The sequence below is a fragment of the Channa argus genome, chromosome 23 (genome assembly GCF_033026475.1).
Source record: "Channa argus isolate prfri chromosome 23, Channa argus male v1.0, whole genome shotgun sequence".
Lineage (NCBI taxonomy): Eukaryota > Metazoa > Chordata > Actinopteri > Anabantiformes > Channidae > Channa > Channa argus.
This window is the reverse complement of record NC_090219.1, coordinates 11,634,520-11,659,637: the sequence shown is the minus strand read 5'-3', so window position 1 is coordinate 11,659,637 and position 25,118 is coordinate 11,634,520. Positions and strand designations below refer to the sequence as shown.

The 25,118-nt window shown below is 40.2% G+C and overlaps 1 protein-coding gene across 1 annotated transcript; it reads left to right on the top strand.

The window, feature by feature from the left end:
• The first annotated feature begins 160 nt into the window (after positions 1-160).
• On the top strand, positions 161-24,984 carry ankrd27 (ankyrin repeat domain 27 (VPS9 domain)). Its single transcript, XM_067493886.1, has 28 exons — positions 161-307; positions 4,438-4,560; positions 6,760-6,870; positions 7,560-7,868; positions 8,244-8,303; positions 9,060-9,113; positions 9,613-9,678; positions 11,296-11,372; positions 11,765-11,886; positions 12,897-12,975; positions 13,801-13,933; positions 14,034-14,126; positions 14,305-14,426; positions 15,465-15,547; positions 15,630-15,745; positions 16,427-16,519; positions 17,181-17,378; positions 18,199-18,252; positions 18,585-18,701; positions 18,893-18,937; positions 19,035-19,154; positions 19,814-20,008; positions 21,269-21,388; positions 21,478-21,651; positions 21,737-21,830; positions 22,005-22,077; positions 22,172-22,235; positions 22,478-24,984. Exons 2-28 carry the CDS (start codon positions 4,459-4,461, stop codon positions 23,090-23,092), a joined length of 3,489 nt encoding a protein of 1,162 aa, XP_067349987.1. The 5' UTR covers positions 161-307; positions 4,438-4,458; the 3' UTR covers positions 23,093-24,984.
• The last annotated feature ends 134 nt before the right edge of the window (positions 24,985-25,118 follow it).

The window sequence follows — 25,118 nt, the reverse complement described above, 5'->3', positions numbered from 1 at the left end:
TGGGCCACTGGAAGTTATCCAGTAACTAATTTTAAACCGAACGTGTTTGGGTCTATGGATTATTAACGGTGTTATCTGATGATTAGTCGGACATGTAAACAGGCACACACTTCACTACAACGCGTCCCGTGTGACGCCTTGTTTATTTTGCGTGCTTCCTCTATGAAGTCTGGCAACCCGGCGAGCAAAGGCTTCCTGGCTGTAGCTTTGTAGCCAGCTGATCCCAGTTCCTGACAGAGCAGCCTGCTGGTGGTGTTTTTACTGCCATGCCAAAGTCTGGATGACCGAAGGGACTGGTTAATACCAGGTAAAACGTCCGTCCTACTATTCATCACGTCTGTTGACTGGTTTTCATGCTTGGTATACTAGATGGCCATGCTAACATGTTAATAAGATTCCATTAGGTATATTAAACAATATCTCTGTCCCACGGAAGCTAATGCTAACTATTAATGCACCGTTTACAGGTAAAACGATGCTGTTGTTTGTAGCTAGCATGCTAATTTTATAACGCTCATAAGTGAGTCTCAACAAAACAACAAAATATCGCAATTTAGAAATGTGACCAAAGGGCTAACGCCGCTTAGCCGTCACTTGTTAAACTAACCTCACATCTTCATTGTCACCAATAGTTCACGCCATGAAATCCGTTTTTTAGTCATAGTTAACACTTAAGGCCAAACACTGACTTAACAAAAAAAAAAAAAAAAGCATCACACCAGTCTGCATTCAAAAAATGTCCCATTTAACGTTGAGAGATTTAACTCGTAACATTGAATCCAAGTTTAAATGTATAGATTTCGCTTGGAAAGCACAGACTTGGTTACACGTGTATTCAGTTAAATCGTCCAATACTATTTATATTTATAACACAAACAAATAACAGTCAGTGGTTTCACCTGCACGTCCAGTTTATTACACAGGCGAATCCAGTTAGGTACGAACGCTACAGCTAGAGATTTTATTAATTTAACTTTAAAATGGGCGGACTGTTAATTTCCCGAATCTAATGTTATTTTAACGTGTGTCAGTAAGCATATAAACTGTTAAAGCGCCGTTCGAGTGGTTTGAAATGTCAAGGGACAAAAGAAACCTGATTACAAACCGAAAGAGACCAGAGGATTTAAACCTTAGAGCTCAACGGCACAATGCTAATCTGATGTAGACAAGCACGTTTACAGGTCAGTATTATTATGGAGCTAAATATTGCAGTTGCATTAGAACTTTAAACCATTAGTGTGTGTTTAAAATATTTATGTTTGCCAATGTTTTCAAAGGTTTTATTTTGAAAGTGCTCCCGGAAATGCTACCGTACCTTTAGCTCCCTTCACATGCCTTTGTTTTGTCAGTTCACTGGAGTGTTCTGATTGATGTCTCGCACTGTGTTCACTTTAAATCCCGTCACACATGGCTGTGTGATTCCGACGTAAAAGTCTTAAAAGATCAGGCTATTTAGGCGTCAAATGTGGCTGTTTAGCTTTTCTTTCTTGTTTTCTTTTATTGATGGCATTGTTCAAGCTGGGACGTCTCTTTGTCTCCTGAAACACTGCTATTGATTCAGGGAGTGGTGTCTCCTTTCACTGAATCCGTTCATCTACTCTAATCTGTCTTCTGGTCACTGTACTGTGTATCTTCAGCTCCCTGGTTATGGCCTGCTATGTCTTTTGTTATCACACCGAGCTGGTGTCTGGTATTATTCTTAAACAAACACAGGTGACCAGAGATGCAAAGTAATGTCACCACCTACAACCGGAAAGCACAGCTGGAAAAAAAAAAAACCCCAAAGAGAGACAAAACAAACATCCTCTGGTGTATTGCTCATGTGCAGCAGGGTTGGGGTGGATTTTATGTGTTTGCACCCTTCAACACATTGATTCATAATCTATGAATTCTTATATATTGATAACACTTTGCAAAATCTTTTGTCATATTTTGACTTTGCAATGATTTAAAAGGGAAAACGGCAACAAATCCTTACATTTTCTCTGGAGTGTAAGATGAGCTATTGTGGAACCAGTAAATGTTCGGAGTTTTATTGGATGCTGTGATTCTGGTTTTGACTGAAAAAGTGTAGTCCTGATTTGGACATTTTGACAGATCAGCTCTGCTGTGATCTTGTTAACGTTGTTTTTTTGTTTTGCCACTGCTTCTTTTCTTGTTAGCATACATTATAAACCTCAGAATAAGATGTCAGCTGAGTGGCTCTAATTTAGATGTGTAACTGTGTGCTGGGCCTGAGGGAAGGACATTCCTCTGCAGCAATAACTATGGGGTTGGCTTTAAACTTGTAGGGTCACAAGCCGCCACAAGGGTCTCATGACTAATTCCTAAGTTTCATCCCCACCTGACATGGGGCTGCTTAAGCAGGGAGTCTCTGCTCTGCTGAACTTGTTCCCAGTTTGTCTGTGCTGGAACTGAGGGAGGATGAAGCTGATAACTGCAGATGGATGAGGTGAGTACTGTGGATCAGCTGTGAGACGGAGAGTTTGAAACTTGCAAACTTCTGTTGGGTGAACAGACAGAGGAGGCAGGAGGCTAAAGCAGGCAGATAGCTGAACAAGTCGACTCAGGAGAAAGTCCACTGCCTTTTTGAGCTGTTTGATCACTGTGAGCATGGATCAGATCATTTAGTGAAGCTTCTGGTTTTCTTAAATGGTTTTCTGTGTTAAATTCACTGTGATACGTGATGATGAATCATGTGAACTGAACACTGCATGATGTTGTGTGGCACACACAGTGGATGCATTATGAAGAAGGATATCAGAATCTAAGTAGCTTGACAACATTCTCGAACCAAGATTTCATGGGAGCTGTGGCCACTGTAGAGATATAAACCGTTTGAATGACTTGAGTCTCCTCTGAAACTACTATAAAATAAACCAGGTGTATAGGATTGGAAGGATTGGAACTTTGTTGACTGCTAGAGTGGTACATTTGCTACAGTTCAGCTAAATAAATGACAAAGTGACCTATAGCTTGAATGCAAGTGTCATTCTCTAATACTGTATGTTCAGGTGTCTATGGCTGTCTGAGCGATATTGATTAAACTATGTCTGGTATTCGGGTTGTTAGACAAAATCTGGGTATTATGACCTTAATGCAGTCAGACGTTGTCACAGAACTGTTGCTATAGATATCCAGCAGTTTCAGATACATTTCCAAGTACACCAGCCATGGTTGCAAAGCTGTCCTCAAGAATTAGACTCTAAAAATTATTAGAACATGAAAATCTCTTTTCAAAACAGAACAGTGTAAAGATCCCTTTTTGTTCTAGTAGAGTCATTCTGAGATGCTGATTTCAAGAGTAGTTAAGATTTTTAATGTGCTTTATTCCGTCTTTAGGAATAAAACTGGAGACTTACAGGAATCAGAAAATCTGTTTTGCAGTTTATTCCCTCCGTTTGAGCATCATTAATCATCATCATAAAACTTTGCCAAATCAACATGCGGACAATGATCTGCTGTGGCGACCCTGAACTAACGGGATAAGCAGAAAGGACCAAAAAATAAAGTAATGGAACTCAAATTATGTCAAATGTCCAATTTGCAAATTATTTTGAAACAGTCATTTTTTTTTTTACCCATGTATGTTTACTTATGTTAAAGTGAGCAGGTGATGTTGGCGCCCTCACTCACTGGCCACTTCTCTAGGTACACATGTCCAATCTAATGCAACCCAGCCGGTTCTAAAGTTCTGGCCACTCTATTTAAAATGAACGACTCCGCCAGCCATTATGACCTAAATAATAAACCCATCTTCTCTGACAGTTTCAATTTAAAAATGAGAACTTATAACCTTGTAAAAGTAGAATTTGTGGCAGAGCTGGTATTTTGGATTGCATCAGATTGTACCTATTGAAACTGGGATGAGTGCATTTTCAGCCTTACTTTCTGTGGCTTAGGTCTGGCAATGGCAATTTCTGTCAGTCCACCACTTTGCTTTCATTATTGCTTTGATATAAAGGTCACAACCAAAGTCTAAACAAGTGTACATTTTTTTTAACTTTCTTTTTATTAATTCTAATTCCAAAGTTGGCACATTTGTTACAAAGTCACCCATACATGCTGCAGCCTTGAAGGTTTAATCCCAATCTTCTAGGAGAACCTTTCTAAAGCATTTCCTTTTGTTGTAGTTTTTTTGTGTCACTGATAATCTGAACAACTCAATGGAAAAGGGTCCTAGTCTTTCTAGAAAGACTGTGAATATTTTTTCAAAATGTTTTTCAACCATATCTCATCTCGTCTCCCACAACCAGCATTTAGCTTGACCTTCAACGATAGAATAAAGAATAGAAAATCGTAATTCCCATTTTCCGAGAATCATGCAGTCCGTTTCCACCTTCTCTTCATGCTCACTCCTTCTTCCCAAACAGCACCTTTTTGAAGCTTGGATCATACTGATTACATATTCTCATTATCCTCTTCCATCTCGCCCAGGATCCAGATTTCCAGCTCCATATGGCTGTATATGATGAGAACATCCTGAAGAATCCTTTCTACTTGGCATTAGAGAAGCAGAGACCAGACCTCTGCAGCCAAGTGGCAGAGCTCCATGGCATCGTGAGTCCCACCTACTGTCTCCTTTTGACTGAGGATTTTACATTCTACATATATACACATTTTTTAAATAATACAATACATATTGTGAATCTATACCCTGTGCAGTTAAACTAGACATTGGTTTACCTTTCATCAACATGTAGTTAATAGCTTAAAAAAGATGGACAAAGATTCAAGATTTCAAATGTATCATTTCAAGTGATAAAGTCTAAGTCATTGTGAATTTTCATAAATGCAGTTGCTTAAATCTTTGAACTAATACATTGATAAAGGTGGAATTATGATTGTGTGCAAAAGTCAACATGCCAATTCACTGTAAGCAGATGCAAACCTAAGAATCCCAATAAGCTGGTATAAATGTTTATCATCAGAAATATAATAAAAATTATATATGTGCAAAAGATTGAATGCTTCTTGATCAATTGATTAAAAATATATTTACATTTCTGATGATTGAAATCTTGTTCTAGAATAATGTGCAATAAATTAAGTTGATGAGAAATTATTTTTTTTTTCTTTCAAAATAATATAACACATACTTATCTGCCCAGCTGTGCTGTTCATCACTTTATGTACTATTAGGTAGTTAAACTGAATAACAGAAAACAACCAAAGCAAAAGATTTTTGGCTCTGGGAGCAAATTATCTGCAGAAACTGAAAGCTATTGTCGAGCTACACAGAGAAGGAAACGCTGCAGAGTGAAAATACAGCAGTGCAATAGAAGCTGGCACTTGACAAGTGTGAACAAATGACAAATATATATGGATTTGTCAGCAAACCTCTGCAGCAGCTTTCACTGATCACTTTTTCCTCTGGTAGAAAAATGTGAAATATACTTACACTGTTTTCCTGTTAAATACATTTAATGTTTCCAGGCCAAACAAGCCTAAATCAGACGCATTGCCGGTGGTAAAATGTTTAAGCTCAGGGGTCAAAGGCCTCTTGCTCAGACTAATTTTCAAAGTAAAGGTAAATGTTGACTTGTCAGACCACTTCCTGTCATAGCAGGTTGAACTTTCTGTTCAGCAAGGTTGTTTTAGCACTTTGCTCACAGACACCTCCTTCTCTCAGCCATATCTTTGTTCACATGCGTCAGTTTATATTAATCGAGGGTAGCTGGCAGGATAAGATTAACATTTGTTGAGGTAATGCTGGCTTGTTACAGCACTGTTAATGAATGTGTTTTCATGGTCAGATGAACCTTTAAAAGCCCAGCCTGGAAACAAGTGCAGCCGCTGTGAAAATGAATAAATATCAAATGACAAACAGGCAAAATGATTATTAAACCATGTTTTAGCTTGTTATGCCAAACATCAGCACGTAAGGATCCAGTGTTCGAATGCAGACGCACAGCAGCTCTGTCTCATCAGAAACCAGATGGCATCAAAACATAAGCAATACTGAGGAAAATACATAAATCTAACTGGAATAGGCTGCTGATGGACAGAAATTCATGAAATTCACAGATTTCACAGAGCACAACTTACAGTATATGTGCACTACAAATATCCAGGGTTTCATACTTTTTTGTCCAGAAACTTTTAGCTGCTTGAAGTTTATTACTGTCTGTTTAAAAGTGAAATGAGCGCATTTTGATCTGCATTTCCACAGCATGGAAAAATGACTGGGAAGATTAGGCAAATGATGATGACATATCAAAATGCACAAGGGCTGGTTGAATTTTACATCATCATACGCACAAGAAAGTGCAGGATTTATTAAAAAAAAAGGCAGGTGTATAAAATGCTGTGCTCCATTAATTTGAACTCATAGTTCCTGGTCCTTCAAAAAGTATTTCCCCATATTAAAACTACTGGAGGAACCTGGTGACAGTGGAAATGGTGTCATGAACCAGTAAATAAAGCTTTGTCAGGTCAGGTTGACTCTTGTGTACTAGTTTTTGAATTTTGGCAGATTTTATTTCTGTTACCAAGGGAAGATGCAGCTGTCTCACTGTCTTTCAAATCCTTCTGTAATCCTTTTGATGGTGTTTCAGAATCTGAGGGTCATCTTGTTCCTGATCCAGACAAATTTAAAATTTCACTGTAATTTGCTGTTCATTCACATTTCAGCAGCTCCGAGTGAACAGCAAGTCCTTAATAATGAGGGAATTAATCATAGATAGGAGATTGAATTCACTTTTTAGATTAAAGTTAAAGTCAAGTTGATTATATAAAAACAGTCCTGTCCTGTTTCAGGTTCTTGTTCCCTGCTGTGGGAGTTTGACCTTCAGCAGCTACCCAGACTCTCACTTTGACCACTATGTCCTGCACCCTGTGGAGGATGGATACCAGACTGCGGATGGAAAGGTTTGTCATTTTTTTTTTTTTTTTTTATATTCACCTATAGCACTGATGCAAAAAATATGCAGGAACTAAAACTGTTCGGAAACACATGATGCCAGGAATAGATTATCAAAAAGCCTAAAATCAAGGCTACAGGAACCAACAGATGCATTATTTTTGGTTTCACAAAGTATCTAAAAGTTATTAAAAATTGAATATGCTTTGTCTCCATGAAAAAAAAATCTAGAATTTGTGAAAATGTGAACATCATTAATTTACAGTGGGTATAAAAAGAGAAGGGAGGAACTGGAAGTTTTATACCTTTTTAATAAGCTTGAATAAAGGTTGATTTTAATGTTTTGACAAATGTTTGCCTATAGACTTTCTTGTCACAGTACAAACAGATCTCCACAAAAACAATAATCCAAATTTTAGTTACTAGTGAACCAGTATTCTGGCCAAATCTGTACCAACCCATTCAAATGATAATAAAGTGCAAGAGCATTTCCTAGTCATTGAATCTACCTTGGAGTACAGTTAAAACCATCATTTAAAAAATGGGAGGAATATGAGTTGTGTAAATCTGCTCATCCTTAAAAACTGAGTAACCGTTCAAAAAGGACACTAGTGAGGCACCTGTGATTCATTCTGAAGTTACAAGCTTGGGCACCTGAGATGGTAGAGACTCCTGTTGTTGGTCTTCTACATTTCAGGAGGTCAGGATTCAGGACAGGCAGGTCCTGCTGGGATCTGACTTCTCAGCTCCAGTGGCAGTCCCCATCCTGTTTGAGGAAACCTTCTACAACAACCAGGAACAGAGCTACAACATCTTGTGTATCTCGCGGCCTCTCGAGATGGACCCGAATCCCTCAGAGCAGGGCCCACTGCCCCCTTATTGCCTGAAGAGCGTGGAGGACGTGAAGGAGTTTCTGGGCCGCCACAGCCAGAAACTAGACAAGGTTATCCAGGGCTTCTGTCAGACCTTCAAAGTACAGGAGAGGAAGGGACTCCGACACCACATAGTAAGATTATCTTTAAGTCTTCCGCTGTTCTCTGTTTCCCTTCATTGAGCCTCCTTCACCATTGCGGGGCAACATCATGAACCTGACAGACATTTGTTAGGACTTTTCCTAAGAACAAGTCAGAGAAAAAACTTACTTATACTAGTGAATGAGGCCAAATGTTTTCTCTTCCTTCCAACATTTTCTTCACTTTCTCCTCCTTGTTCATTCTTTTCCTTTTCATTCATCTTTCTTAATGTGCTCATCCCCCCACTTCCGGTTTTCATCCATCCAAAAAATCTATTTAGAGCTGACTTTTAAAACATTAAAAGGTTGTGATGAATCATAAGAGCTTCCCTGCAGCACTGATGACCCTTCTGTCTTCTCAACCCTTAGGACTCTGTGAATGGTCTCTTCACAAAATGTCTCCAGTGTCTGCTGAGAGACTCTCGCCTGGTGAGTAAAAACCCACCAACAATAAGTGGAGACCAGTGGATGTTGGCTGGTAGCAGACATATCGACTCACGTTAAAATACATAAACACGTTTATTCTGGCAGAAAAGAAGGATCATTCTTCTATTAAAGTTATTTAGCTTTACTCTTCAGTAAAACAGTTTATATGCATGTTCAACTCAACTGCATCTATTTCAAGGAAATGGTTTCAAGCTGTACAGGAAACAAAGGCCAAAATATTCTTGCTTCCAACGCAAACAGGTTTCCTCACAGGATGTTGCACCTAAATATAGGTTATATGAATTTATTTACGCTAATCTTGTCACAAAGTTTGACAGCTGATCATTGTATGCAGCAGTTTCGGGTCACAGGCGCTTCTGTGTGCTGAGATTTCTAAGAACTGGCCTAATTCTCGGGGCTGACATTAACACTTTGTTAAAGGTTTAAGGTGATAGCACAGTTGTTACTCAAAGCTAAAATGCATCATTAGTTTCTCTGTGAGAATCAACAGTCATCTTTGAAAGGAGAGGAATGATTTGCTGAGCCATGTCCTCAGCTGAACTGGAACAGGAGCAGCATGCAGACAATTAATCCCACCACAGGGCACCAGAGTCTTTAGTGAGACCCTCTGAAGGCTAATAAGATCATTTGCGGCTGTTGTCATGCTGCTCTACCAGTGTCTCTGGTCAGTTTCTTTTGCCAAGTCACATTTGCATCACATTGCTATGCATTTCAGTGTTTTGTTTTTTTTCCCTACAGAAACTTCTGGCAAAGCAGGAGCTTCAGATGACTCTTCTCAAACAGGCAGTGGAGGTAAAATCACTTACTTCCTTTTGCTCTCTTCACTTAGGAATTTTTTTTTTTTTTTTAATTTCTTATAAAGCAGGTCTAAGAGCACTTTTACATACGCTCAGAAAAAGGCAGATGACAGATGCATTTCGATCTAAGGGAAGGTCAAAGTGGAGGTTGTGGCTTGGATTTTAATTCAAAATTAAATAAGTGAAATGTACGACTTTGTCTGCGTTAACTTTGTAGTGAAAGCAGAATGTCAGCAATTGCTTTAATGCTTCTAAACAGCCCAATACAAAAAGACAGTTAGGAGAACATACGTTATAGACTTGAAGCCTAAAACGTTGCTGCAGCTGTTGGATGATGCTACTGCTACTAGTACTTCAGCCACAATTAAAGTATCTGAAGCATATGAACCCTGGAAATGAGTTTAATGTGCTCTGCTGAAGCTGCCAACACAACCAGTCTTTGCTCAGATCTACTTGGGACATTGCTTTCTCACAGTTGTTCTTTTTTCATGCAGATTTATGTTCATCATGGTATCCATGACTTAATCTTTAACTTCGTGGGAATGCTTGAAGCCAGCCAGGTAAGTCGTTGTTGTGTTCTTTTCTACCTTTTATTGCTTTGCAGAGCCCAAAACGAATTTCTCAAAAGGGGCAAATAACGTACCACAATCAGGCAAAATACCAGACAGACGGTACAGAGCAGCTACAATGGCAGTAGATGAGGAGCAAGAGACAGTACAGGGAAAGTAAAAACAAAAAGCAAAGATCAGCAACAGCATCTTAACAAGCCGGCAGTTATACAGTAGCAGCACTTCAACACATGTTACAATCAACTTGCTGTTCCTGAAGCAGTTTTCTGATTTCACAGGATTTTTATGCTCATGTTTATGACACAGATGGCCTGAGATGTCATGCTTTTGTGTGTCTCAGGAACAACTTGAAAGGAATGTCTTCAGAACGGCCACAAAAATCTAGTTTAACTAATAGATGAACTGATTAAATATGAGTCTGCACAGACTTGTGTAAACTGCAACCGTACTGGCTGGTAGAAGAAAACAGCCACGAGTCAGTAATTCTAGTTTTCACTGGAGCTATGTTCTGCCAGTGTTTTATATCAGTCTGTCAGACTGAATACCACAGGGGATTAATAGAAATATGCAATCTGAAGGGTTTTGATTTCTATAGCTGACTAAAAGGAACCTAAAAAATCTCTGACAACACACACCTCAACAGAACAATGTAATGCAACAATTTCTGCTGTACCTGAAACATCTCGGACTAAAATGAATGGAATTGGAGGTGGAGTTTTCTAAGATTAATGCTTAAAACTATTGAAATGTTTTGTCCTTTATGTATCTGACACCTCATTTTTTTGCTATGATCAAAATACCTGATTCTCAGCAGAGAAAAATTGGAGCTTTTTTCAGGAAAACATTGGACCTCGTGTAAGAAAATGTTCATATTTCTGTCGTTTTTCGCTGTGACATTTATTAAGACGAGTGTTTCAAATCGGATTCATCAGACTCTCCCATCTTAATCACTTGTTTCAGATTGCTACAACTTAGTGCTCGTGAGACATTGCACACTCCTGACATTGCGTTATGAGGTTCTGAAATCACTATATAAGTCTCCTGTTCTGCTTTGTCTGTGGGAAAGTTTTATTCACAAATATGTCAAAAGCACAATGTGACATTGCGAAGGTCTGCTGAACTAAAACAGAACTTGCATATAGGTCAGCTGTTAACAGTTAGTAGTCATTGAGGTGTGATCAGAGCAGCTGTACTGAGACTGAAATAAAAAGGGAACGGTTCAGTCTGCAGGAAGTTAGGTACTAAAAAACACCTTTTGAAAAGCAAAGCAGCTTTATGACTTACATGTAAAGAGGTGAAGGGCATGACGGTCACTCTATTAGAGAATATTCTGCTATAGTAGTTTATGTACACAGTTTTGTTGTACTTTTATGAGCCATGACAATAAAGCCTATTCTATTCTATTCTATTCTATTCTATTCCACGGACAGTAGATAATATTGCACCGGAACAAAGACGCTGAGACAAACAGGGCTGAGAAAAGTAATGTGGCAAGAAGTGTAGAAGCTACTGGATAATGAAAATCTGTTAATTAAAATACTAAACCCTAAAATTTCTCTTGCAGTTTCTTGTATCAGTGTGATTTCTGTCTGTGCTGCTTGTTTACAGGATGCTGCCTTCAACAAAACCACCAGGAGTCTGCAGGAGCTTCAGCAGCAAGACCTGGGAGTCAAACCTGAATTCAGGTCAGTTCATCATGTCCCAGTTATAGACAAATTACAAATTAAATATTTTTTTATCCAAATGGCTGCACTGTAATTTTTATTTTATATTTCAATTTTTGTAACTCTGTGGTACAGGGAAGGTACATTAGTACTTTAATGTCTGATTGGTCAGATCTGTAAGAAGCTTAAAGAGTTGGCTGGATGGAGCAGAGTAGACTGGTTTTCAGTCTCATGCTAGTGCTAGTTAAAGTTTCACACTGTAGGTTTAAAAATATTTCACATGCCATTGTGGTATGTTCTACATTTAAATTTTAGGTGTGTTGACTATGTGTGTGTCTGTATATCTGCAAGTATGAGTAACTGAACCTTGTGATAAGACTTTATGTCACTCAATGTGTTGTTTCTTTCTGTAGCATGAACTTGTCTCGGGCCAAGAGAGAGCTGAGTCAGCTCAACCAGCAGACCTCCCCCCTCCTCAAACTGCTCTGCCTACGTAGAGTTGCCCTAACCGCCACCCACACCCCCAGACCCACTGGTAGGTACTGTGTGCGTTACTCAAAGGTGAAGTTTGTAAAATGTATTGTGTTTTCATTAGCTTACTGGAGCAGGTTCCCTTCTCATGCTGCCGTGTTTCTACAGAGCAGACAAACCAAACACAAGTAGCAGCTTGATCCTCGTGACTGCTTGGTCTGGTGTCCAGAAAGAATTTAAGTTATTGGCCTTATTTAAAATGTCCAGATCGTTTCAAAAGCAGTCTGAAAAACAAACCTCATTGGTTGACAAAAGATTATTTAATAAATGCTATAGCGCTATACAAGTTTGCTTATTGCCACAGTTCTTATGTGTGGTAATAATAATACTTAAAGAAGCCACAGCTGTGAATTGCCACAGTCCAGTAACAGCAGAAGTGCAATTAATACAAATACAAATTTATCTTCTTCCCTCTCGAAGTGATCTGCCAGTCAGTATCTTTGTGGCATAGATAAGGACATAATCCATCACAGGAACCATTTTGCTGCTATGTAGATTTTGTCTTTTCTTTTTAGACTTTGTGCTTTCGTCCCCCAGCATTTAACAATGTAAGATGTAACTTCGCATTCTTATGTTCTTTGGACAAAAGTATTAAAAAGGTTAACTGTTATATCTAAATTTCATCTTTAGATACAATTGTGCAGCTATAAGTTAAACTCTCATGCTGAAATCGGTCAAACAGGAAAACTTCAGCTGAGACACGTGTTGTCTGAGACCTCAAAGGAGGAAAAAAACATACATTTGTGAATCTAATAGCTTTAAATGTAGTCAGTCAAACAACATTAAATGTATGTACATCAGCATGATGCTCCTCCACACAGTCCGTAATCAGATGAGCACACAGGAAAGTACCTGCTCCGTTGGTGCATTGTCCAGTTTGTGTATTGGCTCACTTCATTGTTTGCCAGGCAGCCAGCACTGTCCTTTGGTTTGGACAGGGTGAGAGGCTGTGTGCATTCATGCCTTCGTCTTCCTTTTGTGAGTTCATTTCTTCATTCCTGTCTTCCTCTGCAGCCAGTATAGAGGCAGTATGTGCGGACGACCTGCTCTCTGTCATCCTCTACCTGCTGGTGAAGACGGAAATTCCCAACTGGTGAGCGCCGAGGGAGACTCATTGTAACACCTTTTGCCTGTGTGGCTTGTTGGGAGGAAACACAGACTGGAGTGATGCTCCTGACATTTACATACTAGGAACGATGTTTCAGTCTCTGTCATGTGCAGGAAACTAAAATAAAACTAAATCTGAACGAGAGATTGGAGACAATAAATACTATAAACCTATTAATCTCATTCATTTATTTATTTTTGTCAAGAGTTTGACACAGAAAAAATAGACAGAGAAAATCCCTCACAAACGAGGTTTATCACTCTCTTTATAGAGCACATTTCAAAACCGCAGTTTACCAGCAGGCTTCACAGACAGATAGAAATATTAATTATCTGATTTGATGATTCCAGATTTTAACAACCCAAGAAAGGACAAATGAAATAAGATATAAATAGGTGTTAATTTTATTTTATTTTTATTTTTGTCCATTCAGCTTATCCTGTGAGTTCAGGGTCGCCACAGCGTATCACTGTCCGCATGTTGAGTTGGCAGTTTTTACGCCGGATGTCCTTCCTGGTGCTAATAGAAGCATATAAATCTGTTAAAAGATTATAGATAATAAACAAATTAGGTTTATTATATAAGGCTTCAGTGAAAGAAAGAGACTCACAAAGACTGAAAAAGTCCCATTATTCTTATTGGCAGACATCCCAGGTGTGTGTGGTTAGTCTGACATGGTCTCTATCTGTTTAACCTTCAGGGACCAGACTTACTTTTTGTTTGCACAATACCGCAGAGAACAGCTGGGAAACAAAAGTTTTCTAGCAGCTCTGCATGTTGTTCTTCAGCTATGTTGTTACCTGTGTTCAGGATGGCCAACCTGAGCTACATCAAGAACTTCTGCTTCAGCCACTCCAGTAAAGATGAGCTCAGCTACTGTCTGAGCACCTTTGAGGCAGCAATGGAATACATCAACCTGGGGAAGCTGCAGGACACACACTCTGTAAGAGACCACACACAGAGAAAGGACTCTGGCCTTTCAGTGTATTATCGCAGCAGTGTGTAATGGTACTGATGGCCGTCTGATGTTTCTGTCCCGTCAGGGCTCAAGTGAGCTGAATGACAGGACAGTGTTCAAAGAGAAGATGAATTTGCTAGCTCAGAGTGCTGCCACGCCCATCCACCGACTATTTGAGGTGAGCTGCACAAACCTCGACCATAGCAACATCCCATAATCGATCAACTTGACAACAAAGATTAGACAGGATTTTTGCAGATTGTGCCGAGATTGAAGGGTCATTATAGGTCTTAATTTGCAATAAATAAGAATTTAGGTCGTGCTAACTTATTCCCATTTGTGTGGGTGTGTTGCAGCACATAGCCAATGGAAACGAGGCAGAGGTTAAACGCCTGCTGAGTGAAGGTGAGAGTGACGAAGATGTAAAGATGTGTCATCCCCTCTGTTCCTGTGACCTCTGTGACCTCCAGCTCTCTGGGTCAGTGCCCATGCACACACAAACACGTCTGTCCTGTCATTTTACGAAACCTTAATATTAACCATCAGAATATAATGCTTGACTCCCAGCAGTGACTTAAAACATCCTATACCTTTAACCTTAAAACCAAACCTCCACTTAAAGTTGGTCAAAATATCCTACCAGACATGACGTCACTGCGGCTGATTTTATATCTTCTCCAGTCAGAGGCTTATAAATGAATTGGATTTCTTATCTGCCATGTAAACATAAATGATAATCGGGGTAGGGGATCAGAGAAATCTGGTTTCTCCTGGAGTATGCTGGCTTCTCCAGGGGTAATTCTCTCCCATGTATATGTGGAACTGGGCTACTGATCAGCTTCTTACAGGAGCACATGGAGGACAAAAGGCTGCAAACAGCCAAAACAGTGTATGTGAGGGGCTGGATGTAAGGAGAGATTGTTATGTAGAACTATGTTTTTTTTCATATTTGATACAACTTTTGATCAAAGTTAACTAACGTGTGAAAAAGTGGGTTCACACCACTTAACATGTGAGTGTTTGGTAAATCCTGAAAGTTTGAACCGTAACATGAAGTGGTTCTTTTTGTCCCCACTGTGCCATCGGTGTTTTTAGAAACCTTGTGTCCTATAGATTTTTCTACACCAAATCTACTCGAGATCATTTCCCCTTTTTCTCCATTTTCTGTTGCATCACAGCTGTGAAAAGTGCGAATCAGGAACAAAAAGCTTGTTTCACTTCCCACTTACAACTAAAACCCACAAATTATTTTGGGGTATTTTGCATCCTTTTTCTTGCTAATGCTCTCCCACCATGAAATTACAAATGTGTATTTATTGACAATAATTTACTTCTTCAAACCAGTACAGAACCTGGACAGTGACCAATCAGACACAGGAGCCAAATATTCGATATCACACCCAAGAAAAACAGTTTAACTAGTTAAGAAAGATCCCTGATCCCTCACCACTGTGACTTAAATCACTTTGTTCAGTTGTTTGGCTCTATAAAGGGTTTTTTTGTCTTTCTGTTAAAGGAAGTTGAATGACCCGTCCATCGTCACGCCGTTCTCCAGAGACGACCGAGGTTACACTCCACTGCATGCAGCTGCTATCTGTGGTGAGAGGGAGCAAATGTGAGATGACGTGAGCTCTGATTTATGTGTAGAAATGAAAAACCAACCCGCGCACTTGTGTCTCAGGTCAGGCCCAGCTGATTGATGTGCTGGTGCATAAAGGAGCTCCGGTTAATGCTACAGACTATCATGCCCTCACGCCACTCCACCTGGCCTGCCAACGAGGATACCAGGGAGTCACGGTGTGCAGCGTGTGTGTGTGTGTGTGTGTACATTATACAGAACAACTTCAAATTCAGACCTGTTTCACAAGTAAAGCTAAAATTTCTGTTATTAAAATATCATGATGGAAATTAAGGGGAATTAATATCATGAAGGGAAATTTTACACATGAGACAAATCTAGTTTATTTGCACTTTGGTCCTTTGTCAAATCAAAGTGCTTTATAGAAGACAATAAAGGCTGTACTGTTAGATATAGTAGAAACACAAGAAAATATTTCAAAGAATACATTTTGAAAAAGTTTATTATATAGGAACAGAAAACATTACAACACATCTACAGTGAAGTGAGGAAGAATTGACCAGATCTCTGTAGATGTTCATAATGTTGGCGTTAGGACAAAGAACACAACGTATACGTTACTTTGGATTATTAATGGGGGAAAAATGCCATTATACTGTACAATATAAAACAAATCATTAGGAAAACCATCAAATTGAATTTGATATATTCCTCATCACATATTTGCCTCAGTCGCTTTCTTAGAGCAGAAAGTATTAGATGAATGATCAGGTTAAAAGGGGTCAGACTGGTGTTTAAAATCTTGAGATTCATCAGATGTGTGAAGAATAGGGAGCCAGTGAAGGGAAGCTAAGACCCTTAATGTGGGAAGTATTTATTTCAAACTTTCTGTCCTGTAGTTGCTGCTGCTGCACTACAAAGCAAACACAGAAGCTCAGGACAACAATGGCAACATGCCGCTGCACCTCGCCTGCATGTACGGACACGAGGATGTAAGTCACATGCTGACTTTTTATATTAGAACCATTTCTTCTGCCCCAAACATGAATTTAATGTCTTCCAAACTATTTTTCTATTGACCCTGTAAAGAGCAACTTGCCTAACTTTAACCTTCTTGATTTGGGTAGAACAGGTAAATAAATAGCATTAAACTTCACTTTGCCATTATTATAGTCAAATATCTCTCTGCTTCTGCCAGGAAAACTCCTCTAGATAATAAGAAGATTTATTTTATGTCATATCCCTCCTGTCTCCCTTGTTTTAGTTAAAGCGTCAAAAAAATAAAGAAAGGAAGGCAAATTAGTGAATATACCCTTTTAAGCAAGCCAATACATTATGTGCTGTATCTGCATCTCCTTCTTTTAGGATGACTGGAATTGGGAGTTTGATCCATTTTTAGAGGCCTGATAAGATGAAACTGTACAGTATTTCATAAAGAAATATCCAGAGGTCTTTGTGCAGCATTAAAGCGTTTTTTCTTGTTCTTTACTTTATTCAGGTTCGAAACCACAAATGATTAATTAATAAATAAAACATTTGTTGCTCACTTCCATTTCACATTACTCTATAATGAGAACTTGCATTGTTTACTAAAAACGTAACCAACCAACCTAAAATGTAATGGATATTGAAATGCTATGTGTTGTGTGTCAGTGTGTGAAGGCCCTGGTTTACTACGATGTCCAAACGTGTCGTCTGGACCTGCAGAACGATAAAGGCGACACGCCGCTGCACTTGGCAGCCCGATGGGGCTACGAGGGAATCATCCAGGTTCTGCTGGAAAACGGAGCGAGCACTGTCATCCACAACAAGAGCAAGGAGTCACCACTGCAGTGTGCACTCAACTCCAAGGTCCCTGACACCGTCTGCATTTGTTCCTCAACTTAGTTCATTTGTCTTAAACTTTTTCTTTGCTAAATTCAAAAGGAAGTTGAGTGCAGGTTTTTACTTTGCAGGGTGCTTCAGCTAAGCACCAGGTTCATCTTTAACCGGCTCTTTCAAAATAATGAAAGAAACGTACAGACATTTTAAGACATTTCCATACTCATCGGTTTGCATTAAGACCTCGGTTTGCATTATAATCTCGCACAAATTCTGTTTTAAAAGCATAATTTAAAATCAAGGATTTGGAAAGTTAACCCTTTATTGAACCTGGTGCCTCCTGAGCTTCATTCGTAAAGCTTATGTGAATAAAGCTTTAAATATTTGTATTTATTTCTTTTTCTGCTTAATGCCTTAAAACTTCTGTCATTTACAGGTGTATTTAATTTAGATTTAATCAGCAGATTACAGATTATTTAGACAAAATAAATATTTAACCTCAAAGAACAAACTCAGACTTGCAGCTCAGTATTTGACACAAAAAAACCTTGATATTAACGATCAAAAACACAGCTGTGCAACACCTAGAGTCTCATGCTGTATGTTAGGAACTGAAGACTTACACAAAGAAGATGGAAACTGGCAGTGTTTTCATGTTTCAGAGGTCTGTCGTTCAGCTAATCTCATCAGCTGACAGCCAATGTTCCTGCTGCAGACTTAACTACAGTCAGTAGCTGACTTCAAACCAGCTGCACTAATCGTCTTTTCTCGTGTGTCATGAACCAAACGTTAAAGGCACCAACTCTTCATGTATATTGTCCTTCTGCCTTTGTGTTTTAACTTGCTATAGATCCTCATGTTGTTGCAGACGAATCAGAATGGTCAACGGCGCAGCGGAGTTGATGTGAGTCTCAACTACTCTCCTGTCTAATTCTTCACCGTATTTCATTTTAACGGTGGCAGATGAGTGGAATATTGAATAATTGTATTTCAGAATCAGAACATTTCCTTAAATTTCCATAAGCAATATTAGCCTAATATGTTGAGAAATGTATTTAAAAATGCTTCAGCATTCCATACGTTTTCTGCTCTCTCTCTCTCGAATCATGTGATCTGCAGAAGGACGCCCTACCTGACGCAATGCTTACTACCATAGTTATGAACATCTAGCATTCATTCAGAAATGATGTTTGCTTCCTACAAACATATGTTTTCTGTGTACTTCTTCTCTTCCAGTCTCCCAGTCGCTCCCCTCAAGCCTCGGACTGCAGCAGCCGTCGCTCCTCCATCTCCAGCACTTCCTCCCTGGGCTCTGAGGCCAAACCAGAGGGAGAACGAGTCCGACACAGAGAGGTAAGAGACGCCACATCACACAGAGAATAGCATCCTGACAGTACCGTCCTAACTGACCTGTATTCACCACATCTGTGATAAATAAGACCATAAATTAGATCTTTGGATCATGTTTGAAGTATCGAAGACAAAGAAGCTGTGTGTTGCCACATTTTTCATGCTGACACTGTGTGTATCTGTGTGACTGACAGGTGGAGAAGCTGCTGCGTGCTGTGGCAGACGGCGATGTGGAGATGGTGAGAACACACAGTCACGCCACATTTTCTTTGCATCCTGTTGTGTAGACGACGATTCATGAGTCTAAGCACTTCTCTCTGCATATTTGGGCTTCAGGTGCGTTACCTGTTGGAGTGGAATGATGAGGAAGAGGAGGAGAATGAAGGAGAAATTCAGTCTGACGCTCTGCTCTGCCACCCGCTGTGCCAGTGTCCAAACTGTGCTCCCACTCAGAAGGTCCGACAGCTCGTCATGCAGAAACGTGACACAAGCTGCATATAGCAGTATACTGTCACATAAAACCAAATGATGACGTCGATTCGAGAGAAAGCAACATAGTCAAACACGTTTATGGGTTTATGAAAAACTTTACAATAAATATTTTCTTCTTTTAAAACATTTTGCATTTGTGCTTTAAACTGCAAACTTTGAAAGGTTAAGAAAAAAACTAAGAATAAGGATCATTGTTGGTGTGAAACAGCAACTACTTCATCCAGAATAATTGTGATGCCCCCAGTTTGGGGAACATAGGGGAACATAGGTGAACTCTTCCCCATTCCAAGCAAAACCAGCAAGACTAAGTGTTTAAGACCCAAATGGAAGCAATTTATTTACTTTGCATGTGAGCGATGCCCACAACAACAAACAGCAAAGCTCTAAGAAAAAAGACAAACAGCACACACACACCCACAGAGACAAGAGAAAAATCCCTACCAATAATAATAATGATCCATGGTAATGATCAGGTATATGGAGACCAGGAAAAGGCCAAAGCAATATAAACTGGACTTACTCCAAAAAAGTGCAAATATCAAAAAACTTTACCTGAGTAAATGCATCTCTGCCTCCTAATATGAGCACTGCTCCTAATCCTGTTTTTTCTGTGTCTTCTGCAGACGTCGATTCTGCAGGCCGGAGCTCTCGGTGTTAACAGCTGTAATGTTGACGGCTTTACGCCGCTCCACATCGCCGCGCTGCACGGCCACGCGGCCCTGGCCGCCCTGTTGATCCGCCATGGGGCCAACGTGAACGCCCGTACCACCCAGAGTGCCACGCCACTGCACCTGGCCAGCCAAAGCAGCCACATCCAGGTAGGAACAAAACATGAGTAAAGCCGCTAGGAAAGTGGTAAAATTAGGACCTGAGCTTTCAGTATTATTGTGAGAACATTCTATATTATAGGGCCAGAGGTTTATATTTTAATGTGTTTCTGCTAAAGTTGTTGATATTCCCAGAACTAATGCAGCCATGTTTTCTGCTACTGTTTATTCATAGATGCTAGTAGTAACTCTGTAGTAAATCTGTGCATTTTTTGTGTGTGACTAACAAAATCCTTTTGCTTTTAACGTATTTCTACTATTTCTAAGGTTTGATTCAGTAACTTGTAGATCCACCTTTTGCAGCAATAACTTTAAGTTTGGCTTTATCAGTCTCTCACGTCGCTGTGGGTTTTTTTAACACATTCTACTTTATAACTTTGCTTTGGTTTATCAAGGTGTGTGGGCATTGGCCTCTGCACATGTCTTCTAAGTTCCCAACACAGCATTTTAATTGGGTTTGGACTGATGAGCTCTGGACTTTGACTAGGTCATTCCAAAACCTTGATTCTTTTATTTTTCCGGAATGCTGATGTGGATTTACTGCTCTGCTTTTGATCACGACCCAGTTTGCACTAAGGTTTAGCTGTCGGAGAGACGACGTTCATGGTGTTCATGGTGGACTCAGTGAGTTCCAGGGGATCAGGTCCTGTGGCTGCAAAACAAGGTGGAGGTGTCTCATCTGTATATGGGACATTGTTCCAGCCTTGTGCTTTGTTAATTTTACACAGAAGAGGCTTTTTTCTGGGAACCTTCTAAACAAACCATACTTGTTCACTCTTCTTCTAATTGGTGTTGCTCATATTTAAACGTCTATTAGCTCTGCTAATAGTTTTATTTATTTTAGATTAAATACAGTTGTTTTTAACCCTTGCTAACAGTATTGAAAAACCTTTATGAAACGTGTCCCTGTGTGAACACAGTCATTCTTAGTGCTGTCTACAGCAGCAGCTCACACAAACACCATGTGTTACACTACCGATGAGTTTAACAGCAGCATGTTATATAGAAGTGGGTCAACAACAGCTTTGATCGTGTGTTTGTCCAACAAGGAAACGTCTTCTTCTTTTGTTCCCTGGCTCCTCTGTGGCAACAAGATGGCAATGCAAGAAAGCTTTTTTTCTCCCCCTCAAATCCAACATTCATCACTTATACATCAGGTTTCCCTAATCCCCTAACCTGATTTAGAAAACAGCCCACTGTAATCTGGTTTCTTAAATCCATGTAAACACACTGATGAAGTGTCGTGTGTAGGTGGTGAGGTTTCTGCTGGAGTGCAACGCCAAACTGAATAAGAAGGATCAGTATGGCAACACGCCTCTGATACACGCCTGTCTACGTGGAAATGTGGAGACAGCCACTATCCTGCTGCAGGTAAACGCACACAGACATATTATTATAGATATTCTTCCGTTTGTACTGATATTAAATCACTTTTAATGTGAACATGGGTGTGTGTGCAGAGTAATGCCTCCGTGAATGTAGCCAACCTTCAGGGGAACACGGCTCTGCACGAGGCAGTGAGAGGGGGACATCAGGCCGTGTTGGAGCTGCTGTTAAAGGGTGGGGCCTCACCCGGGATCAGGAACAAGAGACGGAGGACGCCCCTGGACTGCGCCTATGAACTGGGTGGAAAGGTAGCTTTACATTCACAAGCTTCAGATTAAATCCCATCAGAATAACAATATTAGCAGTGACAGTTGGAAATGTTTGCCTTTCCAGAACACTGAGATTCTGAGAGCTCTGCAGAAAGCGTCCGGACTTTCCCCCGATGCTGAGCCAATCAAACTCCTATCAGTGCCCAAAGGAGCTCTGGGTAACTCATTTCACAATTTGCTCTTCACAAAATGCCTTAAATCTTCCATAGTGCCACCTAAAGCTAATCATCCTGTCATTATCAGATGCTGCTGCAGGTACCACTGTTTAAATTCTGATCCGACCAGATTTTAAGTCATTTATAAAGTTTGAATCTCTCTTGTCGCTGCTGCAGCCTATTCATTTGTGCAGCGTTTGAGGCTGCAGGATCAGTCCAACAGCAGGCGGCAGGCTCAGTGCATCAGCAGGTAGACGCTCATAAAGCTCCGCATTGTCAGATAAAGCTAAAAGGAGAAAGATTTGAGTTGTCATCTTAATTTAGCTTCGTGTGCTTTGATTCAGGATTCAGCAGATGAAAAAAGGTTCCTCTGGGCCTTCTGCCAGAAGTTTACCAGCACCAAACCAGGTACCCTGTGCAAAATCTTAATGTCCCAATGCTTTTCAGAAACACTAGAAATGACATTTGTTAGACCTACAATTTAGTCTAATTGAAATATCTCCATAACTGTTGGATGGATTCCAGACACAGAGGGGGTCTTTTAATGGTTGGGGTGATCTCGTGACTGGTTTACCAGCGTTCACTCAATCACATTTCGCAGAGCTTTAAAAAACTTAAATTAACTTCATCATTGTCTCCTTTATTTGCAGGTGAACCCAGATAGGTGGAGGTTGAGACGAGGGGAGACAGTGGAGGCCTGCAGCCCCTCAGGAAACCTTGAAGCTGGGCCCAGGATGAGAGAGCGGCCCCTGGGTCGCTGTCACACCCTCGACTCTGGAGCAGACACATCAGAGCAACTGGAGTCTACGCACCCTGCAGACACAAGTGAATTCCCACCAAAAGAGAGCAATGAGATGGACACACATGCTGAGGCAACTGACGACACCCCCGCATCCTCATCAGGTGTTCAGATGGCCGCTGATTCAGATGATACGCACTCCATTGATGACTCAAACTCTACGGGTTGCGAATGGTCACCGTCCCCACCTTCGTCGTCACACGCTGACGATTCCTTTGAACCCCCTCACACACACTCTAACATCTCTGCTTCACATCAGTCCAATGAGCTGACTGACAGCAACCACCAAAGTCTCCTGCCCGTGAACGCAGCAGCAGAGGAGTTGGCTGACAATCGGTCCTCACTGTCACGGAGCAAAGATGGAAACTCCAATCCCACACTCCTCCCTGAGCTCCACTCCTCCGTCCAGACAGGTGGAGACGATCAGCGAGACGCCAACCAAACAGCAGGAACAAGTAGAGTGTAATCGGTGAGGTTGGAATGGACACCTTGTTGGGAGTTGTGCAGAGCAACTGTACACAGCCTGGATGTGATGGAGAACTTACTCAACAAACTAACAGCTCCGTGTAAGATAGAACTAAATGTATAGCAATAGGAAAGCAAGTCACCTGTAAACAGACTGGATGCTCTGCACCATTCAACTGACATCCATCAGCTGCTGTCTGGAGCTCAAACTTTACTTTCCAAACTCTTCACTTGCAGACAATGACCCATATTACAAAACACATTCACTTGCTTAGCTATAGTGGTACTTAGTCATGCAGATTGGTTTTATTAGTTCAGGTTTTGGGATATTTCCCATTCGTCCCCACTGTGAATGCACTTACGTTTGTGGTGTTCATAGCTTTGAAAAGTTCATTTAAATCACAGCAACAAAACAAAATTATAACTTGTAGATTCAGCAAAGAAGGGGACTTTAGTACGGTGGGAATGTTTTTTCAGGTACAGGTGAGACCCCAAAGTCCAGTGTGAGTTACAGATCAGTGAATTTTAAGTTTTACCAGCCACAAAAACACTGCACAGATGCTCTTGATGGTAGGTGAAGGTTGTCAAAACTCCAATAATGTGAAGAGTAGATTACAATAATGTAAACAGTAGATTAGTAGAGAACAGTTCACCTTACAAAGAAATCTATCAGGACTGTGTCTGTGTGTATCAGGACTGCTGCTAGAATATCCACAAATCCTAGTGAAAGCCAGTCATGGACCGTTTCTTTCCAAAAACACTGAATACAAAGGGAGCAAGAGATGATGTTTTTATTGTTTGGTTGTTTCATTGCTGTGAGCAACATGGACTAAATCCAGTTTTCCTCCTTTCTGGTGAACATGAGGGCAGAAACCTGAAGCTGAAACCATCAATACTGTAGCTGTCTGGCAAAGTCTGGTGTTTCCCTACATCTTTGTTGTTGTCTTCACGTGAAATCCCATAAAAAGACTAAAAGAATCTATTCATCTTAGCATCTGTGAGTCCATAACCTGGTTTAGCTCATTTAGCTGAATCACAGAGAGCTGCTGCTGTTCCAAAACTATTAAAAACCCATTGGTGAGTTGTTGTGCTGTTTCCACCTCACAGAAAGTGTGAAAGTGGGGATGCTTTTTATCCAATATCACAGCTTCAAACACTGTTTTACTTGTGAAAATCTGTTCCATAGACTATAAACAGTGGTACTGACATCACATTTTTCTTGTGGAAGAATCACGTCACCTGGTGCAGCTCTGCAGCTTCATGTGTTTTTAACAGCTATGAAACAACAATGGGGCTCTATTGCTCTGGATTTACCGATGTTACAGTGAATAGATGCAATTCATTGTTGGTTTTAGTTTTTTCAGGGCCTTAATAACAAAAGATCACCCGTCGTCCTTTCTGCTGAGAAACGTTTTTCTACTTTAGGCAAACTCGTTTGATTAACACACAGAAACACAGAAATCCCTCCTTGATACTTCTGGTATTGTGAAACCCAACACAACTGATGAAGATTCCACATAAGTTAGATTCAGAGTCCTCCCACCAGCTTTTTGGGACTTAAAACAGCATCTTTTATCTGCAAGTAACATTTTTATTCTCTTAAATTGTTCTTAAGCCAGCAGATCATCATTTATCAAGTTCATTACGGATCATTCAAACCTGCAGCCTCACTCTTTATTACTTTATTACTTTACTGCTTAACAGTTGTGTTCCAAGCATGTTTAAATTAAAATCAGATGAGCATATGAAGAAAACTTCACACGTGTTGGATGTTGTTGGATGTAATGAAGAATACATCCTGTAGCTGTGGTATTTCTACATTAGTCTCCTCTCTGGTCTGAAAACAGTATCAGCTGGTCCTTCTGTCTCCTCCTCTTCTTTGAAGTCAAAGCACTTTCTTTTACAAAAAGGGATGTAAATCACATTTTAGTTTCATACTTGGTTTGTTTGTGGCTTTAGTTTAAGCCACTAGACTGTAGCTCTGATCTGAGCACCAGACTTGATTTAAAGAACATTTTTTGTGTGGG